We start from the raw sequence: 18,141 nt of genomic DNA on the forward strand, positions 1-18,141 counted from the left end.
CCACAGATTAATTGCCAATTTGATTAACTAGTACTTGTATTCATTCTCAGCATTATAAAGATAACTGGCCACTTAATTTGAAAACATAAAATGTAACATTGACACCAGAATAAAAACAATATTACTTTATTACACTTAAAGCATAATTGGCCAGTGCATAATATTAAATCAAATGTAAATTTATGCTGAATTCTTAACAGAGAAGTTGTTGATCTTTCTTGATTTCTAGACTTACAATATTTACTTGTAATTCTTATCGTTTAAAGGCATGTAACATTGACACATCTTCTGCGTCCAGGTTACATGCTACAACCTAATAAATGTGCATACAATTATTCAATCAATAAAATCTTGTTGAAATTTAAATTTGCTTCATTAAAATGATATTAAAGAAATAAAAGAGTTTTAATTATTTGTGTTTATTTTTTTCCTGATTGACTAGCAATTTTTCCTCATCATTTGTTGGTGTTCCTGTCAATGTTACATACATAACCCAGAATTATAATGTTTTAAAAGCATTGATTTCCAAACCTCTGTTATGAGCTTTAAAATGAGTTTATCTGAGTTTATAAATGACTAACATCTGAAATATTGTCATTGCACAATTTCTTTGATGCTCCTATGATAACTTTATGAGTAACATGGACTACGATTTTTGTATCAGGTCTTTTTTGTGTTACATGAGAAGATTTTACTGTGTTGAAATCAACAGTTAATCTAATTTTTAATATTCAAAGTTATTATTATGATACCTATTTTAAAAAAAAATGTATAAAGTAAACCCAAATTAAACTTTTTTTTCATTAAGAAATTGTGTATGTAACATTGACAGTCTATTATTTAGACTTTTACACGTTCAGGCCAGTGTTACATGCGTAAACAAAACTTACTGCCATATGGAGCTATTATCTTATTTTTATTTTACAAAATTAAAGCGTTTTCATGTTTTCCTGTTTAATTTGTCTCTTAACACTAGTTAGTAACATTGACAACAATATTGTGTGTCAAGATTTTTTTATGTTACATGCAAAGGTATTACTTCCTTAAAGTCAGACATTTATATAACATTTTATAACCTAAATGATTAATTAGATATTACTGGGCAGCAATTATATTATTTCCCTTACCAAAAAGTGCTAACATGTTGCACATAAGTTGCACATAAGATGCTCACGTTAGAAACTAACATGATTGCACACGAGTTTTTTATCATGCAAATTAGGTGAGTATTTTGTGAGCAAAAAAGTTGCACATATGAAACTAACCTAATTTGCATGTTAAAAACCTCACGTGCAACTGCTCATATGAGCTTTTGTTTCACATGTGCATTTTATTAGATTGTTCATATGAGCAGTTGCTCACATGTTGCACACATGAATATTATAGTTGACCAAAACAAAATGGCTGCTTTAAAAAAGGAATATTTTTCAAATTTAAATGAAAATCTTAAATAATTCAGTTGAAAATAAAATAACTGATACATCATGTTAAAAGAGTTATTCTTTAATTATTGTCAGATAATTATGATTTTCATATCATTTTTTTTATTTTTTTTATTTAAACAATAATCATGATCATGACTAAAAACATAACATTACATTATAAAACTAATAGAGGGACTTGCAAGTTTAGTACACAATGAATGTCTTTGATTAATAATTACTGTATTTCAAAAAGTTTAAAAAGGAAAAATCTTTATACATGTAGTACTTATTTTGAAGCAAGTTACCTGTATATATATATATATCCCATAATTGAAGGACTTAAAATTGTAATATATTTCAAAATCTGACACAAAAATGAAAATAATGAAATAGAAATGATAACTTACAAATAATTAACCACAGCCACACTGGTTTTATCAGATTTCAACAATGCCTTTCTTCAAATAGCACAATATAGGACTTAACATTTTCCATATCCATCTACCTCCATTTATTGCATGCTTTTCATGAATTTGAATTTACAGGAAGTACATGACTGGGAAAGCTCATATGAGCAATGATGTAGGTTATAGTTTTGAATGGTTAGAAGAATGGAAAAATTTTTCAAAAAACAAAACTAACATAAAACTAACATGGATGATAAAAGCTCACCTGAGGTTTGAATTGCACATGTGAGCATTATGTTAGATTTTTGTGGGCACATATGAACTACCAAACTGCACATATGAGCAACCTGATTTGCATACAATTCTTACTTGCATCTCATGTGCTTCACATGTGAAACTTATGTGCTTTTGTTAGCAATTTCTGTACGGGTTGGCATAACAATTAAAAAAAAATGTTACAAATTGAATTCCTTATGATTTCTATAATGAGCATCAGTAAATACACATGATACATGTGTTGACTGGTAAATGAAAAGGGATAAATAAACAAGATTTTGAAATAACTATCTTCTACACTGCTGTAGAATGGTCAAATTGGAGATCACTAGTATGTCTGCATACACAGTCACCATCATCTGGTTTTCTGACACAGAACTACTATCTGACTGGCTGAAAGGACCGTCACCACCTGACTCACTAATAGGGACCTTATCAGACTGGCTGATAGGGTTATCACCATCTGACAGGCTGAAAGGGATATCACCATCTGACTGGCTGACAGGGACATCACCATCTGACTGGCTGACAGGGACATCACCATCTGACTGGCTGACAGGAACATCACCATATGACTGACTGACAGGAACATCACCAACTGACAGACTAATATGAACATCACCATCTGCCTGGCTGACTAGGACATTACCATATGTTGGCTGACAGGGACATTACCCTCTGACTGGCTTACAAGAACATCACAGACTGACTGACTGACAGGAACATCACCAACTAACTGATTGACTGATATGTACATCACCATCTTCCAGGCTGACAGGGACATCACCATCTATCTGGCTGCCAGGGACATCACCATCTGACTGGTTGACAGGGACAGTATCTTTTTGCAGCATCTTCCTGAGAGTTTTCTTCATCACATTTATTGCTGATCATCTTTTTCTTTCTTAGGTTTATCTTGCCTGTAGATTTTTTTTATTAAAAATTGCATGTAAATTTTCAAGACCGACACCAATTTTGTTGTCAATGAAGAAAATACACTTCTAAAAAGAATATCTATATTTAGAAATAAAGATGAAGTTTGATGGTGGTAAAACAAGTTAAATTATCAATAATCTCTTTATAGAGCAAAGGAGTAAGTAAATGTTATCAGTTCTGTTCATGCGTGTAACATTGACAGAAAAGTAAAAGGTTGTATGTCAATGTTACATACATGAAGACCAGAAGATGAAAGTGGTGTGCTTAATAGTCAACTTTGGAGAACCCGTACAGAAATTGCTAACAAAAGCACATAAGTTTCACATGTGAAGCACATGAGATGCAAGTAAGAATTGTATGCAAATCAGGTTGCTCATATGTGCAGTTTGGTAGTTCATATGTGCCCACAAAAATCTAACATAATGCTCACATGTGCAATTCAAACCTCAGGTGAGCTTTTATCATCCATGTTAGTTTTACGTTAGTTTTGTTTTTTGAAAAATTTTTCCATTCTTCTAACCATTCAAAACTATAACCTACATCATTGCTCATATGAGCTTTTTCAAAATGACATGCCCAGTCATGTACTTCCTGTAAATTCAAATTCATGAAAAGCATGCAATAAATGGAGGTAGATGGATATGGAAAATGTTAAGTCCTATATTGTGCTATTTGAAGAAAGGCATTGTTGAAATCTGATAAAACCAGTGTGGCTGTGGTTAATTATTTGTAAGTTATCATTTCTATTTCATTATTTTCATTTTTGTGTCAGATTTTGAAATATATTACAATTTTAAGTCCTTCAATTATGGGATATATATATATATATATATATACAGGTAACTTGCTTCAAAATAAGTACTACATGTATAAAGATTTTTCCTTTTTAAACTTTTTGAAATACAGTAATTATTAATCAAAGACATTCATTGTGTACTAAACTTGCAAGTCCCTCTATTAGTTTTATAATGTAATGTTATGTTTTTAGTCATGATCATGATTATTGTTTAAATAAAAAAAAAAAAAAAAAATGATATGAAAATCATAATTAACTGACAATAATTAAAGAATAACTCTTTTAACATGATGTATCAGTTATTTTATTTTCAACTGAATTATTTAAGATTTTCATTTAAATTTGAAAAATATTCCTTTTTTAAAGCAGCCATTTTGTTTTGGTCAACTATAATATTCATGTGTGCAACATGTGAGCAACTGCTCATATGAGCAATCTAATAAAATGCACATGTGAAACAAAAGCTCATATGAGCAGTTGCACGTGAGGTTTTTAACATGCAAATTAGGTTAGTTTCATATGTGCAACTTTTTTGCTCACAAAATACTCACCTAATTTGCATGTTAAAAAACTCGTGTGCAATCATGTTAGTTTCTAACGTGAGCATCTTATGTGCAACTTATGTGCAACATGTTAGCACTTTTTGGTAAGGGAATAATAGACATTCCAGAATATCTTTTGCATTATAAGAGGTTCAGGCTCCTTCTGATTTCAAAATAATAATAATAAACTCATCATGAATACCAGAATTGAAATTTTGTAGGCCAGAAACGCTTTTCGTTTACAAAAGACTATTCAGTGACGCTAATGAAACAAAAAAGTAAAAGAAGGCCAAATAAAGTTGAAAACAGGACTATGGTCTAATGGGTGTTGGTTTTCTCTTCTGAATTGTTTTACACTGGTCATTATGGGGCCCTTTAAATTGTGGCTTCCTGTAGTTTAGGTAACAAGTTTTCAAGATGAAATGGCATTGAATAATCGAAACAAGATATTTGAGAGTTTCTATATTATTGTAAATTTTATAATCTTTGCATGGATTTTGGTTCTGATTGAGGGTAGATTAATTGTTTTTTTTGTTTTTTTCTTTTTTCAGATAGATAGTTGAAGATGTTGGAGACAGAAAACAAGAAACAAGTTCGTGATGACATTTAAGTGCATTAAAAATGATGCCCCATCATATCTTACAAGTTTCGTTATGTTTCAGACAGAAATCCATACCCCTTGAGAAATGCTGTTCAAGGAAACCTCTTACTCCCTAAACCAAAAACAGAATTGTTCAAAAAATCTTTTATGTATTCTGGACCATTCTTGTGGAATAATTTGCCAATACCGTTAAGAAATATTACAAATGTTAATTCTTTCAAATACAAAATAACAGATCATTTATTGAAATCAACCTAACTGTATCAATAATATTAAAAACTGATCATGTCATGTTTATTTTTTTTCACATCACATTTTATCAAGTTGTACTAAACATTATTATCATACTTGACTTTTTATACTAATGTATGTAATGTATATGTTTGCATTTTGTTTGATTTCTCATGATGAGGGCCTCAGGAAAGATTAGTTATATAGCTAACTGTGTAACCCTCTTAAAATAAAGTATTGTTGTTGTTGTTGTTGTTTTGAATGTTTGAAATAAAATTTATTGTTTAAACCTTAAAAAGTTATCATAAATGTAAGATTAACCAGCAGAAACAAGAGGCTCTCAAGAGCCTGAATCGCTCACCTGGTAAACAATGCCTTATTGAACATATTGAACCATGCCAGGTAAACATGTACAGCTAACAATTCTTCAATATTACAAATATATATGACTTACTGTTTATAAATAAAGAAAATGAGACCAAAACACAAACACTTAAAACTTAGCAATGGACTGTGAAAATGAGGTCAAGTTCAAATAAAACCTGCGTAACCGACATATAGATCATAAAATATTTTCATACACCAAATATAGTTGACCTAATGCATAAAGTATTAAAAAAATAGACCAAAACTAAAAAAGTTAACTTTGACCACTGAATTATGAAAATGAGGTCAAGGTTAGATGACACCTGTCAGCTAGACATGTGTGCCAAAAACTGCATTTGACCCCTATGTTCTATTTAAAGTAAGGGCGGCCATGTTTTTTGACGGATCAAAAATCGAAGCACACACTTTGTGCAGGATAATCTAAGGAACTATCATGCTAAGTTTCATCCAAATCCATTCAGTAGTTTCAGAGGAGAAGATTTTTTAAAGTTAGCAAATATGATGAACAAATTGTGAAAAATTGTCATTAAAGGACATTTACCCCTTAAGGGGTCAATTGAAAATTTTGGTCATATTAACCTATTTGTAGATCTTACTTTGCTGATCATTTTTGCTGTTTACAGTTTATCTTTATCTATAATGATATTCAAGATAATGACCAAAAACTGCAAAATTTCCTTAAAATTACCAATTAAGTGGCAGCAACCCAACAATGGTTTGTTTGATTCGTCTGAAAATTTCAGGGCTGATAGATCTTGACCTAATGAACATTTTTATCCCATGTCAGATTTGCTCTAAATGCTTTCGTTTTTGAGATATAAGCCAAAAACTGCATTTGACCCCTATGTTCTATTTAAAGTAAGGGCGGCCATGTTTTTTGACGGATCAAAAATCGAAGCACACACTTTGTGCAGGATAATCTAAGGAACTATCATGCTAAGTTTCATCCAAATCCATTCAGTAGTTTCAGAGGAGAAGATTTTTTAAAGTTAGCAAATATGATGAACAAATTGTGAAAAATTGTCATTAAAGGACATTTACCCCTTAAGGGGTCAATTGACAATTTTGGTCATATTAACCTATTTGTAGATCTTACTTTGCTGATCATTTTTGCTGTTTACAGTTTATCTTCATCTATAATAATATTCAAGATAATTGTTAACGACGACGACGACGGAAAGTGATGAGAAAAGCTCACATGGCCTTTTAGGCCAGGTGAGCTAATAAAACGAGATATAGGGTAATATGTCTATCAGACAACAACCTCAAAGATAAAGCCCAAATTGTTCTTTATAGAAGTTATGTAAACGATTGAAAATAAGATTCTCAATAAATGCAGCTGTATCAACCTCTCGTAGATTTGTCCATATTTTGTCTTGGTTTTTCATACTATTAGTTTTAAGTGTAACTGTGTCACATGAATGAGGGATACATGTAATCATTTTGTACCCTTACTTTGTCAGTATTAGTTATTGAGTGAGAAACTTCGTGGATGCTGATGGTTGTGTGGTTGTCTTCTTATCAATCTCATCCCTGTGCAATAAAAAAACGGGTTGCTTACTTATTGATATAAAAATGTTTCATGTTGTGGAAATTTTGGATGACTCCTTCATCAATTGATCTATCTTTGGTCTTAATTTTATTTTTCTGGTTATTTTGACATTTGAATATCTTTTAATTTAGCCTTCCATAGTGTACCACCATGAACAAGCATAACTACTGGTATAGTTAAAAAATATGTCTGCTGTCTGAAATTTAGGTGAATGGTTTTGGTATTAACCACTATTTAAATAATATCATATATGAGAAATGTGGCAGTATAATTGTATAATTTACATTCAGATGGTTGTTTGGAGGCTTTTTATATCTTTTAAGGTCAATTCTGGCATGGTTCATTATTCATATTTTTTGTGTCCACGTTACATGCAACATTTAAGTCACTATTTTATGACAGAAATGAGATAATTGCAAAAATATTAATACAATTTTTTAATGTGAGGGTAACACAATGAAAAAGAGCCTTTACATGTTCAGAAAGAAAATGATTCTTACTGTATTTATCTAATAAACATTGCATGTAACATTGACAGAAAAGTAGAGGAAACTTGTTTTCACAAAATTTCTGAAAGAAATGAAAATATACATTTAAGAGTTTTGATGATAGACAATGTTTTGTGATCAATATATATGATATTGAATGTTGAATAAGTTATGGAATCATTAATCTCAATTTGTAAAAAGTGTCCATGTTACATGCTCCAAATTCATTATTTGCTTTGGTTCCAAACTGACGCAAGTTTAAAAAAGATTTTTTTGGTTACAAATAGAAGGACACCATTTGTAGCAATAATTTGTAAAAAATTTAGAAGCTTATAATGATTTTTATTTTTTTCTTACAATGTCACACTAAAGTAGCATTAGCGAATTCCTGCCCATATATGCTTTATTATTTTTATTAAATTTGAGATTTTTTACCTTGACTTGTTGAAAAATTTATTGAATGGTCAACAAATGGAAGTTTTTAACGACCTTGACTGGTTAGACAGCTCTTGCACGATCAGTAAAAAGTGGTCAAGTAATGAATTATGAAATCTAGGTTTAAGCTTGATAAAAGATATGAAAACACATTTAGAGGTGTTTGTTATACTCTATAGACAGCTAAAATATCAAGAATCAATACATTCTGCTGAATAGTAGCTGTAAAGTTATAATTTTGTATATATTTTTATTGATATTTCTGCCTTTTTGTGCAGTTATCTCCCATTTCATTGCAAATCTCCATAGGAATTTCAAAATCGTTATTTTTTACTCTACCTCAAGTTATATTTTGTTGGACTATTTTTTTGAATATTTGGATTATAATGCTAAAGATTAACACTCAAAAGTCTTCTGTTGCAATTACTTTAAAGAAAGGGTCCATATTCTGCTAAATTGACTGGATTAATTTTTGTTGGTGTCAGGGAGTTTGTTTAAGTTATTTTTCATGTAAGTTTCAACTAGAAAAAGTATTCTGGTATATTATTTCTATGAGGAATAAATTGTTCCTAATGGAATAAATGGTATAAAATTTTGTTTTCCAACAGGAACAGATATTATGACATTGTTTATAATAAAGTTCCTAGTATAATTTGGTATTTGGCCCAGTAGTTTCAGGAGAAGATTTTTTAAATAGTTTACGACTGATGACAAAGACAGACATCAACAGATGACTGATGCAAAGTTCTGCCATGGGGCCCTTGGGCCAGGGTGAGCTAAAAACTGTTCCTTAACAGTTGTTAAATGATTTGTTGTATTGATGTTAGTCTTTAAGAATCTGTTATTTTTATTTCCTTTCAAAAGCATGTGTTTTCACAAGTTCTCAAAACACACACAAGAGGGGGTGGGGTGACCCTACGGACTACCCCTATATTTCATTTGATTTTTTTATATTGTCCCATACATGAATATATATGGTTTAGGGGTGGGGATCTGGACTGTTATCAAGTTTTCAAACAGGAGGGGGTGGGGTGACCCCTGTGACTTCCCCTATATTTCATTTGATTTGTTATATTGTCCAATACATGAATATATATGGTTGAGGGTGGGGATCTCATCTGTTTCCAAGTTATCAAACAGGATGGGGTAGGGTGACCCTAAGGACTTAACCTATATTTCATATGATTAGTTCTTTTGTCCAATACATGAATATATATGGTTTAATTCAAAGGTGGGGATCATGACTGTTTCCAAATTCTCAAACAGAAGGGGCAGAGTGACCGCAGGGACTCCCCCTATATTTCATTCAATTTAGAGGTGGGGATCTCAACTGTTTCCAAGTTCTCAAACAGGAGGGGTGGGGTGACCACAGGGACTCTCCCTATATTTCATTTGATTTGTTATATAGTCCCATACATGAGTATATATGGTTAAGGGGTGAGGATCTCCACTGGTTCAAAGTTCTCAAACAGGAGAGTGTACAGTGACCCTAGGGACTTCCCCTATAATTCATTTGATTTGTTATATTGTCCCATATATGCATATATATTGTTTAAGGGTGGGGATCTCCACCGTTATCAAATTCTCAAACAGGAAGTGACCCCACAAACTCCACCTTTATTTCATATGATTTGTTATATTGTCCCATACATGAATATATATGGTTTAGGGGTGGGGATCTCAACCGTTTCCAAGTTCTCAAATAGGAGGGGTGGGGTGACCCCCAGGGACTCCCCCTATATTTCATTTGATTTATTTAATAGTACTATACATGAATATATATGGTTTAGGGTGGGGTCTTGACTGTTTCAAAGATCCCAAACAGGAGGGATGGGGTGACCCCAGGGACTCCCCCTGTATTTCATTTGATTACTTATATTGTCCCATACATGAATAAATATGGTTTAGAGGTGTGGATCTCGACTGTTTCCAAGTTCTAAAACAGGAGGGGGTGGGTTGACCCTTAAGGGACTTCCCCTGTATTTCATTTGATTAGTTATATAGTCCCATATATGAATGTATATGGTTGAGGGTGGGGATCTCATCTGTTTCAAAATTATCAAACAGGAGGGGGTTGAGTGGCCCAAAGGACTCCACCTATATATCATATGATTTGCTTACATTCAGGTATCACATAATCTACAGGTAGTTGCACTATTTGTGAAAATAAAGTAAGAAACTTCCAGATATTTTAACTGACCCATCAAAATTGAGAAAAAAATACCCATTGAAATTGCAGTAATATGTTTACACTTTAAAATCATCTAACATGCATTACCAACATTTATCACTGATAAAGAAAAATTATACTGTCACTAGGAACATATATATTGTTAGATATACTGTTCCCACTCAGCTGTCACATTGTATTGGATTTTGACATTTAAATTTGTTAAAGAGTAATTTTGAGTTTCTGTACAAAATATTTTCATGCATAGATGTATTTTGTCACCTGTCTGTATTTTTTTTTTTTTGATGATCGCCAAAAACGGGAATTACCCTTATCCGCATCCGGAATTGGAATCGATATTGTAATAACGGCAATCATTTTGTTTTCAATGTTGTTTTTGTCAGATACGATTTTACTCGAATTTACACATTATTTGTGGGCGAGTTTCTGTATAAAGCTAGCGGTTGAACAAAATGAATATCGCTGTCATGAATAATAATGATGAAAATAAGTTTTGAGATCGTTTATAAGAAGACTTTGGTAAAAAGGTTTGCAAAGTTATTTTTTATTTTCTTTCAAGTGGAAGGTCTGTCGGGCGTAGCTAGTAACCAAGTCGAAAGTCTGACTGCAAAAGTGGAAGGTCGCAGACCTCGCGCCACCGTTAATTTGAACCCCTGCCTCCAAATTGAAAAGATAAGAAAATTTCGTCTTCTAACTTAAAATTGCCGCCAACAGCATGAACAGTTGAACTCATTTTAATATATACTGACGTAGTTGACTACGTATTGACAACAAACAATATTCCTATGTCTTTTGCCATTTGGGAAATCTAAACCACTTGACTTTAGAGATTTTCGGCGATTAAATATTTCATACATTTGTTCTTTGACATCTTAGCCAAAAGCTCAGGGGATAATAAACTACATAAGGATTTCTAATATGCTCTACTTCATATGTGCAACTTCAAAACTTTTGGGTGATTCGACGATCATTTAAGGTTTTTCTGGTCATATTTTTTGTAATCTAGAATTAAAAGCATGAAAAAACTGTCCAATTAGTTATAAATAACATAATATCCAGCTAGATGATAACAATGGTAAGTATTTCAGCATTTATTGGGTAGAAGACAAATCTAGGGTGCTCGCATAAGGCAGCTTAACTGCCTAAAAATATTGGCAAATTAGTGTCTGGGAAGTCAATAATTCAATATTAGTACATTTATAAAGATTTTGATAATATAATGGATTTTCTATTAAAAAAAGTTCACTGTCCCTTCTTTTAGAGTTAAAGTTAGTCATTCAAGTATATAAAACATGCTCAACTTTATCTTTAAATTTGAAGGTTCACGATTTTAATGACTGGTTATGAGGGTAATAGCAAGCAAAGGAGTAGGTTCAGTAAGACACCTTTTTGGCCCCAAAATATAGTAGTTTTACAAAATTGTTTAAATGTAAACTTTTAGTAATTTTTTTGGAAAGTATAATGCCTCTGCTACATAAATATGGGTTGTTTTTGGCATTACCATACACATATATCGGGTACTTGCATCAGTAAATCATGCTAAATTACTGAAATCTTCAAAATTTCAGCATTTTAGTTAAATTTTAGACGGTTTCCGTCATAAATGAAAGTGACCGCATTCGTGTTCATTCTTTATATTGAAATGTAAGTTGTGTTTAATGATAATACATAACATATATAAAGTTCGAGGATGAACACGGATGCGGCCACTTTCATTTTTGACAAAAACCATCTGAAAAGTGAGTTTTTAGCATATTTGATAGATTTTTCATATTTAACCTAGAATCGGAGCGTTTTTAATGAGTGAATCAGTTTAAATCTTTCACAAAAAATAATTGCATCAATTAAAATAGACATTTAAGTGTTTAAAAAGTGTCCAAAATCTTTCGTCAGATGAACTTGAAATTTGAGGCCAAAACCAGTCCTTACCGGACCTACTCCTTTTCCAATGGATACTAAATATTTGCCCTCTGCTTTTTTTTAATAGAACTAGGGTAATAAAAAGATTGTAAGTTCCATTAAATTCTAAACTATTAAAACTTCCAAATTGACAATTACCACATCCATTGTGATATGTTATAAAAAAATAAATAACTTTTTTCTTAAATAATATTGTTTGATATCAATGAAAAACCCCTGGAAATTTATTACTGTCAAATTCTTCAATTAGTAGAAAATACCTTAGTTTTGTGTTTATTCTTTGGTGTACTGGTGTTGGTAGTCTTTGTTTTTATTGTTGCTGTTGATGCATTGAGGGGCTGTGACATATACTGTATTTGTGGCTCAGATACATATATTACTTGACCAGTCTTTGGATGTGGTGTGTAGACATGTCGACCTGAATCATTTGTTCCAGATGGCTGCAAGATACTGTGCATTCTTATAGGAGTACTGCTATTTCCTGATGGAATATATTGAAGTTGCTGAAATCAGATGCAACATAAACATACATTTTTGTTGGACATTTATAGAGTATCACTTATACTTTTACCTATTACAAAAACTAGGTTGGTTTCTAGTCAATAATCATACTAATGTTAAAAGATTTACTAAAGTCTGTTAGTTAAAGTCCTAGGCTGTAACCCAGGAACAACCAACCAGAAATGTTATACAAATTGATAGGGAACTAGAATTGTACCATTAGATCGACCAGTGTAAGACATAATAGTGTCCTGCAAAAAAGTGTACACCTGGACAGTTTTTCATAGAATTTTGGTATCTTATAATGTCCATTGCCATGGAATAATGTTCCTCGGGTGAACAGATTTTTACTGCAAAAGCTATGAAATAGTGTCCACCCATAAAACAAGTTTTCAAAGTAGTTGCTATACAAGAGGCTGTCACAACGACAGCAAACCGGATTTATTAATATTTATTTGTGTCCTGGCAATATCACAAGAACCATTACTGATGAATGGTGAAAGTGAAAATCGTCAATATCAAATTTGACCTCCATTTTGTCATCAGTATCAACATCTTAAAATTTGAAAAGCTTAGATTGAATGGTTCATGAGTAAATGCAACAACGTGAATGGAAACGCCATTTCACAATCTTTCAAGAACCATAACTCCTGAACGGTAAAAGTCAAAATCGTCATTATTGAACTTGACCTCTAATTTGTCATCAGTAACAACATATAAAAATTTCAAAAGCTTTGGTTGAATGGTTCATGAGAAAATGCACGGACACGACTGGAAACACCATTTTTCAATCTTTCAAGAACCATAACTCCTGAACGGTAAAAGTCGAAATCGTCATTATTGAACTTGACCTCTATTTTGTCATCAGTAACAACATATTAAAATTTGGGAAGCTTTGGTAAAACAGTTCATGCGTAAATGCACGGACACGACTGGAAACACCATTTTTCAATCTTTCAAGAACCATAACTCCTGAACGGTAAAAGTCAAAATCGTCATTATTAAACTTGACCTCCATTTTGTCATCAGTAACAACATATTAAAATTTGGGAGCTTAGGTAGAACAGTTCATGTGTAAATGCACGGACACGACTGGAAACTCCATTTTTCAATCTTTCAAGAACCATAACTCCTGAACGGTAAAAGCCAAAATCGTCATTATTGAACTTGACCTTCATTTAGTTGTCAGTAACAACATATTAAAATTTGGGAAGCTTAGGTAAAACAGTTCATGCGTAAATGCACGGACACGACTGGAAACTCCATTTTTCAATCTTTCAAGAACCATAACTCCTGAACGGTAAAAGTCAAAATCGCCATTATTGGACTTGATCTCCATTTTGTCATCAGTAACAACATATTAAAATTTGGAAAGCTTAGGTAGAACAGTTCATGCGTAAATGCAGGGACACGGCTGGAAACTCCATTTTTCAATCTTTCAAGAACCATAACTCCTGAACGGTAAAAGTCAAAATCGCCATTATTGAACTTGACCTTCATTTAGTTGTCAGTAACAACATATTAAAATTTTAAAAGCTTTGGTTGAACGGTTCATGAGTTAATGCACGGACAACATTTGATTCCCGCCCGCCCGCCCGACCGACCGACCACCCGCCCGCCGTACATCCCCAAATCAATAACCGACATTTTTGTCACAAAAATCCGGTTAAAAATTGTGTCCTCAAAGGGAAGTTAAACAGAGGTCATTAAAAAGTTTTAATATACTTGAATTTTAATAAAATCTGAACAATTGATTAGAAAGTGATTAATATACAAATTTAAACAAACAAATAATGGATGGAAGTGAATATGTAGATACTTAAGTTCTCAGAAATACCAAGTTAATGCTAATGACAATGAAAGAAGGAAGTGTGTATAGTATAAAATTGAAATTGAAAAACTTTACTATATTTATTATGAGAAAAAGGCAATAGAAAATATAGAACTTTGGTATTAATTAACTAAATTGTCCATTGCCATGAAATGTTGTCCCTAAGAAAGTGGACAGCATTTCACATTAACAGTTATCATATATATGGTCCATCTACAGGGCAATTTGTTTTGGAGTGATTGTTATCTAATTAAATTGTGTCATCTAAGGAAAAAAAAAATAGTGAACAGCACCTGTTACTTGTTTGAACTTAAGGTGGTACCTAACACTTTAACTAAAATTAATTTGGCTGGTTTAATTTTCTTAAAATTTTGACAAAGTATATACTTTGACCCTTTTACAAAAATATAAAAATTTCAAAAAATTTGAACAAACCGTTTTATCAGAAAAATTACACTGGTTATATAGCAGTTTGACAAACACTTATTTTGATCATTGAAAAGCTTAATATTCCCTTAACAACACAACGTAATTAAAACGTTTAGCTGATTTTACAGAGTTATCTCCCTGTAGTGTTAGGTACCACCTTAAATCATTCTACATGTTTATGTATAAAAAAATATAAATAAGAAGATAAGGATGGTATAAGAACCAATTATCAACCTGTTTATGATGACTAGTTGGAGTGTACATTGTATTACCAACCTGTTTATGATGATTTGTTGGAGTGTACATTGTATTATCAGCCTATTTATGATGATTAGTTGGGGTGTACATTGTATTACCAACCTGTTTATGATGATTTGTTGGAGTGTACATTGTATTATCAACCTGTTTATGATGACTATAGTTGGAGTGTACATTGTATTATCCACCTGTTTATGATGATTTGTTGGAGTGTACATTGTATTATCAACCTGTTTATGATGACTATAGTTGGAGTGTACATTGTATTATCCACCTGTTTATGATGACTAGTTGGAGTGTACATTGCATTACCAACCTGTTTATGATGATTTGTTGGAGTGTACATTGTATTATCAACCTGTTTATGATGACTAGTTGGTGTGTACATTGTATTACCAACCTGTTTATGATGACTAGTTGGTGTGAACATTGTATTACAAGCCTGTTTATGATGACTAGTTGGAGTGTACATTGTATTATCCACCTGTTTATGATGACTAGTTGGAGTGTACATAGTATTATCCACCTGTTTATGATGACTAGTTGGAGTGTACATTGTATTATCCACCTGTTTATGATGACTAGTTGGAGTGTACATTGCAGCCTGTTTATGATGATTTGTTGGGGTGTACATTGTGGCTTGTTCATAAATCTTATTCTGTGATGATCCTCGAAGTTCAACTTGCTGATGTGGTGTCTGGAACCTGTTAAAATTATTTCAATAGAATTAATTTCAAATTAGTACCAGCTATAAGAGTATTGCATAATGCTGTAATAGTTCTCTCAAATAATCTAAAATGTAATGTGTAAAATCTAAACAATTGCTAATTATCTATGATATATGCTTAAAATCTCATTTTTAATATCTAAAATTTAAGTATTTAGTTAAAGTTCAGAAATTAAAATTCAAAACTATTCAATTATCAAGACAGGAAGTAACATTGTTTAATTCTTAAATAAGGCACTCCATGATCCTATGCAGTGGATACGTAAGCTTTGAAGGTTGTTCAATATAATATAAGGCATTACCTGTGAATGGGGACGAAGTCTGTAATAATTATATTTTTTGTAACTTAAATATTTGTTAAAAAAAAGAAACGGAAATACCGTAACGTTTCAGATTTTGGTTCTGTTGTTAGGGATTTTAGTTGTGACGTTATTTAAGTTATGATGTCATATTCAATGTAAACAAAGAAACGCTGTGATCAGGTAACGTTTTTTTTTTTTTTTTATAACAAACAATTTTTAAAAATTAATTAGTATTAAGTTCCTTTCTTAGACTGATAAATATACATTTTAGTCAGTCTCATGCAAACAAGACCAGAAACGGAAGTAGATTTCTGCACAGATCTGGAAATTCAAAAAACGTGACAAAAATGTTTTTGAACGATTTTGAGTTCATTAGTACAATGAAAAATTCGGGAAATTTTCCCGATTTTTTTTTTGGAATTTTCTACTGTTATAGGGGACTTCGTCCCCATATTAATAAAGGTATTCAACTGTTTAACAACAAATCCTAGTTGGATCTTTTCTCAACTGTATTTGAGTGACCCCTTTGGGAAAAGTGATGTTTGTAAATGAGACTGATATCTGTTGAAAATAAGCAAACTATATCTTTGCAGTGTTAGGGAATGAATGTCCAGGTGGAAACTAAGCTCAACTGAGACAATGACAATTTTAACTCTTGTTTTTTTTTGCAGACCACTTTTTTGTTAATGTTACCTACTATTGATTGTAACTTTTAAGATATAAGACAAAAACATAAAAAAAATTGTTTAAATTGCCATTGTCTCAGTTACCCAGTTATGACATAGGAATGAATGGCAGCCATTAAAAAGGATTTTTTTTTCACCCTCTTTTGTGTTTGAGCAAAAATTAAAGATGATAGAGGGCAACAAAACATACTTAATGATCAGTAATACAAAATCAACAAAACAGAGATTTTTCTCAGGAATTCTATTCTTTCCTACCATGTGTGAGTGTCCTTTGTTAAAATGTATATTGACTAAGGTGAGAAACACAGGCTCTTTAAAGCCTTTAGTTTAATATCCATAGATTTAAGAATATTGTCTAACATCATTAATGCAATAGACTTACTGTTTAGAATTTAAGTTTAATGTCTTATTTCATTTATTCACTAACAGTAACACATATCTATTCCTTGTTGTTGACCTTGGAAAAAATAGTACTGCATTTTTTTTATATATATATAATGTTGTCATACATTTTTTATCAATGTTCCAGAATTCAAATTAATTCCAGATTCATATAAAATGCTTTCCTGAGAGCAGCCTGATTTGACTGCTGAGGTTGAAACTTGTTTGGACACAATATTCAAGCTCGTCTGAATTTGGATATACTAACTTTCAAGGCTATTGGCCTTCAACTTCATTAAAAATTACCTTGACCAAAAGCTTTAACCTAAAGCAGGACAGACGGAAAACATAATGCACCAAGGTGGGGCTTAAAGAACAAAAAAAAAATCATAATTCATTAGTTGAACATTTACTGATTTTTTTCAAAATGTCAAGGTAAAGAATCTCATATTTTTACAAATAATTAAGCATATATTCTTCTTTATGTGTTTAAAAGTTTCTTTAAACAAGGAAGATGCTGAACAAATATAATATACAAATATAAACAATATCAAATTTTTACATTGTTTTTTTTCAAAATGGTCACAAAGCCACAATTTTGCAATTTTTTTAATAAAAAATGCAGAAAAAAAATAAAAATACCCATAAGGCCAAATAAAATTAATAAGTAGATTTTCATCCAGATTTTTGAAAAAAATGGTGTGGGTGGGAGGATTTTATTTTTTTAAATTTTATTTCTTGTGACGAGTTCTTCATACCGCGGAGGGTATAAGCAAGTGTAAACTAAGCTTATATCAGGTATATACATGCATAAGAAATCGTACATAATTATTCAAACTC

The 18,141-nt window shown here is 31.7% G+C and overlaps 1 protein-coding gene across 9 annotated transcripts in view; it reads right to left on the reverse strand.

The window, feature by feature from the left end:
• LOC143083796 (uncharacterized) overlaps positions 1-18,141 on the reverse strand; it is a 58,755-nt gene that overhangs the window by 23,287 nt on the left and 17,327 nt on the right. For 6 of the 9 annotated variants that reach the window (XM_076260153.1, XM_076260154.1, XM_076260150.1 and 3 more), the window contains exons 5-6: positions 15,564-15,909; positions 12,447-12,689 (exon numbers count right to left, since the gene is read on the reverse strand). In XM_076260153.1, coding sequence (XP_076116268.1) covers positions 12,447-12,689; positions 15,564-15,909 — 589 coding nt within the window. The remainder of the gene's footprint in view (positions 1-12,446; positions 12,690-15,563; positions 15,910-18,141) is intronic. The other 3 variants (XM_076260152.1, XM_076260157.1, XM_076260158.1) reach the window with 3 other exon arrangements.

The sequence above is a fragment of the Mytilus galloprovincialis genome, chromosome 7 (assembly GCF_965363235.1).
Source record: "Mytilus galloprovincialis chromosome 7, xbMytGall1.hap1.1, whole genome shotgun sequence".
Classification (NCBI taxonomy): domain Eukaryota; kingdom Metazoa; phylum Mollusca; class Bivalvia; order Mytilida; family Mytilidae; genus Mytilus; species Mytilus galloprovincialis.